Consider the following 3,798-nt stretch of genomic DNA (forward strand, 5'->3'; position numbering starts at 1 on the left):
TTGAATCAGGTACAGCCAGAAACATTTAACGTTTCCCCTCCCGCCCTATTTAGAAATATTTATATCATTTAGTATTATAAACCTTTTAACTCTAGGGTATACATGAATATGATGGCAATTAAGGGGGAAAAAAGCTCTTTGACAACCTTGCAGCTTTTGATTAAACCATACCAAGAGGCAGGTTACAATGATAACAATGAAGCATTATGCCAATTATGGTAAATCCTGCTCTCAGCTTAAGCTCATCGTGACCTGTGTTAGTGTCCTGTAATTTACCCTTTGAAATGCTTACTCTCATCAATAAAGTGTTCAACTTACAGAGGAAAAAAAAAAAAAGGAAAAAAAGGGAAGCCACCAAAGGGAACCACCCCCCACCAATGACTTCTAGAAAACAAGTATTTCTTAACTTTTTATTGACATTGGCAAATTAAAATAGAATAAATTAACAAGTATTTTTTCAAAAAAATGTTTTGTACAAAAATACTGTCAAAATTTCCTAAAAAGCTTTCAACACAGTAGTATCTTTTCATGTACTGAATATAACTATTAGCACAGTGTCAAAAATGTTGAAGACAGAAACAAAATAAAAATCTGTGAAATGTTTGCCACTGACGACATTCCACACCCTATTATTATTGTCTGTACATATGGGGGAGGGGGACAGCCAACTTGAAAGTGAACAGTATGACTTTTCCTGATCCAGAACGCTTGGCCCACTTCTGTTTAATCTTCCAGTTTAGCATATTTTAAAAATTAGTCTGTACTCAAATGCATAGCTAAAAAAATGAAGCGAGATGGCAGAGTTTGTGCATCTGCCCTTCAAAGTTCATGCAACCAACTAATGCAATTTTTCCTTTACTCATAAATTTGAATGCAGTTCAGTCATTTGAAACCATCTACAAAATCCACAAGATTAAGCAGTTTGCCAAGATTAATATCTAACAGTTGAGCACTGGAGAAGGAGAAGAAATAAGGAGTAAAAACAAATAACAGAAAGACCAAGTTAGCTAGATATTTCAACTACATAAGGGAGATGAATGTCAAGGCTACAAAAACGAAACAAAAACAGAAAAAAAAGTGGCAGCAATATTTTTTTAAACCAATTTGTACAAGTTTATAGTTTACTTTGTTTCCAAGTTCTCAAACCTTTCAAGATCTGAAAAGTGAGATACTGTGTCTAAGGGAATGTTTTTTAATTCACACTGAAGAAGTTGGGGGTTTGATTTCTTTCTCCGGGTTTCGATCAAGTCAACAGCTTACTCTGCTGGGCTGTTGTTTGCACACGAAGTCCGTCATAAAATCAAACTCGTTTTGCCCCAGCCAGAGTTCAGGCAGCTCCTTGATGCGGTCCAAACCCATTTCTATCACTAAGGACATAAGCACTTCCTCGTCGATGAAATCAGTGTCTATGACATTGGGCGGCAGCATTGCAGCAGGGACGTGGGCCACAGAGGCGGGCATGTTACTGCTGCTGCTGCCGCCGCCGCTGCCGCTAGCGTTGCCCGCGCCCGCGGTGCTGCTGGAGCCGTTGGGGGTGTTGCTGCCGCCGGAGCCGCCGGGGGTGCTGCTGCCGCCGCTGTGTTTGGGGTTGCAATCTCGGAAGTGCTGGTTTGTCCCGTTCATCTGGTGGCCTGCAGCTGGGTGCAAATCCGGCATGTAGTGGTTGTGGGGGTAGGGGTGATGGTTGAAATATTGGTTGTTGAGCTTCTGCAGCTGCATGCTGGCCGGCAGGGAGCCTCCCTGGCTGGCCACCGGGGGCCCCATGAACTGGGAGTTGTTAAACCTGGCCGCGGGGGCCAGCGCGCTCGGGGGGTGCCCCCCATTCACAGTCCCTGGCCCCATTGCATGCCTGATGCCGCTCGTGGCATTCATGTTGCCCGCGCCGTAGTGTATATGCTCGCCCATCAGAGCGTTGAAGGCGTGTTGGGGCTGCTGCTGCTGTTGGTGGTGATGGGGGCTTGGGAACTGCCCCATACCCATGCGGTGGGCAGGGTGATGGTGCAGCCCGTTGGTGCCGTCGGGGAAGCGCCCGTGGTTCATGGCCATCATATGATCTGCCATTTCCAGTCCTGCAAGGAAAAAGGGCAAACGGTAAAACTCACGCCACACGGTAAGACCCGCGGCACACGTGTCGCCCACCACAGCGCTCCCCACTTTTTCTTGCAACCGCCCCCCAAGTTCCTGGTGCACGTCGGCTGCGAATCACCATCTCCAGGATCCCACTAGTGGCTTGTGCAGCCGGACTCGCCGCCACAGCGGACCTGCCACCCACAACAGAGCTGGGCGCTGCACAAACGATCAGGGCGGAGGACCGGAGCCCACAACCCCTCCACTCCCCGAAGTCGCCTAATAAAGGAAGTGCCCCGTAGCCCTGCCACGAACTTCAGGCATTAAATCAGCCCTTCTCATCCTGTTGTTGCACATCCTGTTGTTATTCCCCAGCTCCGCCTCACGCTCTTCCTCCGGGCAAACCCAGCCCTCGGAGGACTGGGCTGGCAGGAGCCCCAGCCAGCTTCACCCGGTGCGCTTACCTTCCGTCTTAGCGATTTCTGCTCCGAAGACCGAGGGCGGGATCGTCGGGTCCAGGGCCGGCTCAGCAGCACATAGAGAGGGCCTTCCCGGTGTGCAGGGCTCTCGCTGTCGCGATGTCGGTGCTGAAGTCTTGCAACGCAGGAGTCGAGTCGGAGCGTTCGCTTTTATTTCCCCTCCGTTGCCCTCACAGCTCAGTAAGACCGCCCGGCAACTGCCAACAATGAGCTGTGTTTCTTGGGGCTTTGGCCACAGTTAATATAAAGGATTTCAGGAAGGGCGGAGCGAGAGCCTCTCGAGGGGCGGGAGGAAAAAGCGGATCCCGGAACTATCGGCACACTGGACGGGGTTACGGAGCCGCGACCCCGCTGCTAGTGGCACGTGCGCAGAGGCTGTAGCCGATCCAGGCACCGCCCCGTAGCCCCCCACTCTGGTTTCCTGTGGGCCCACAAACGTGAGGCCTGCCCCGCGGCCCCGGGGACAAGGAGAAAACCCTCCTTGGAGTTCTAGCCTGCAGGTTGCACCTTTCCAGAAAGCAGGGAGGAATCTTCCCCTCACCCCCACCCCCACCCCGCACAGCCGGATCCTTCTACTCGGAGCTCTTCCACCTAGCGATCTAGTCAGTCTCCTACGAGAAAAGGGGTTCGTTCAGCGCCCCGCTCTCTAGCTCTCTATAGTGGCTTTCTGCCTCCCCAGTTTTGCAAAAGCTTTCCTGGGCTGAGAAGAATGGCCGTTTCCTTAAGTGGATTTTAAAGCCCGGGACAAATAATGCCCCTTCCCCTGAAAGCTTTTCCGGGCTGTGCCTTTGTGTTTTTAATGCGGCAGTAGGTAAACTGATCTAGATATTTTGCGTGTAGGTATATTCCCCCCCCCCCCCCCCCCCCGCCACTCCTTTCAAGGACAGGAGCTGGGGGCGGGGAGCGACAGCGGCTGCAGGTGGACCAGGCGCGCTCACAGTCTACTGCCTCCGCTCTTGTGCTTGAACTCCAGTCCGCGCTTTCGGACCCACCCGCCGCTCCCCGTACGTGTGCTTTAGCTAAGTTTGCTTTTCAGCTCTTGGTAGCTTTGGCATCTGAGCTGAGGCGTCTCTGCTCTGTAAACAAACTCAGCGATCCTCGTCCCCAAATCCACCTTTTTGCACATACACAGTTTCTTGCTTCTGCTGTTGCCCTTGATCCCGGAGGTGGGGGTGTGTGCAAACTTGCACAGCCTCCCTCCGGGCTGTGTTTGACGGTTTGGGGTTGATTTAGAAGCGAACGGGTTTGTAAT

General features: G+C 51.4%; 1 protein-coding gene across 1 annotated transcript; it reads right to left on the reverse strand.

The window, feature by feature from the left end:
* Positions 1–464: 464 nt before the first annotated feature.
* On the reverse strand, positions 465–2,778 carry CITED2 (Cbp/p300 interacting transactivator with Glu/Asp rich carboxy-terminal domain 2). The gene is made up of 2 exons (XM_028509693.2): positions 2,532–2,778; positions 465–2,069 (listed from the first exon to the last, which is right to left on the reverse strand). The coding sequence occupies exon 2, from the start codon at positions 2,059–2,061 to the stop codon at positions 1,249–1,251; it is 813 nt and encodes a 270-aa protein (XP_028365494.1). The 5' UTR covers positions 2,062–2,069; positions 2,532–2,778; the 3' UTR covers positions 465–1,248.
* Between the last annotated feature and the right edge of the window lie 1,020 nt (positions 2,779–3,798).

Source organism: Phyllostomus discolor, chromosome 4, assembly GCF_004126475.2.
Source record: "Phyllostomus discolor isolate MPI-MPIP mPhyDis1 chromosome 4, mPhyDis1.pri.v3, whole genome shotgun sequence".
Taxonomy (NCBI): Eukaryota; Metazoa; Chordata; class Mammalia; order Chiroptera; family Phyllostomidae; genus Phyllostomus; species Phyllostomus discolor.

Excerpts from the sequence above, each read along its gene's own strand:
- CITED2 (XM_028509693.2), bottom strand. The coding sequence starts at position 2,061 with ATGGCAGATCATATGATGGCCATGAACCACGGGCGCTTCCCCGACGGC.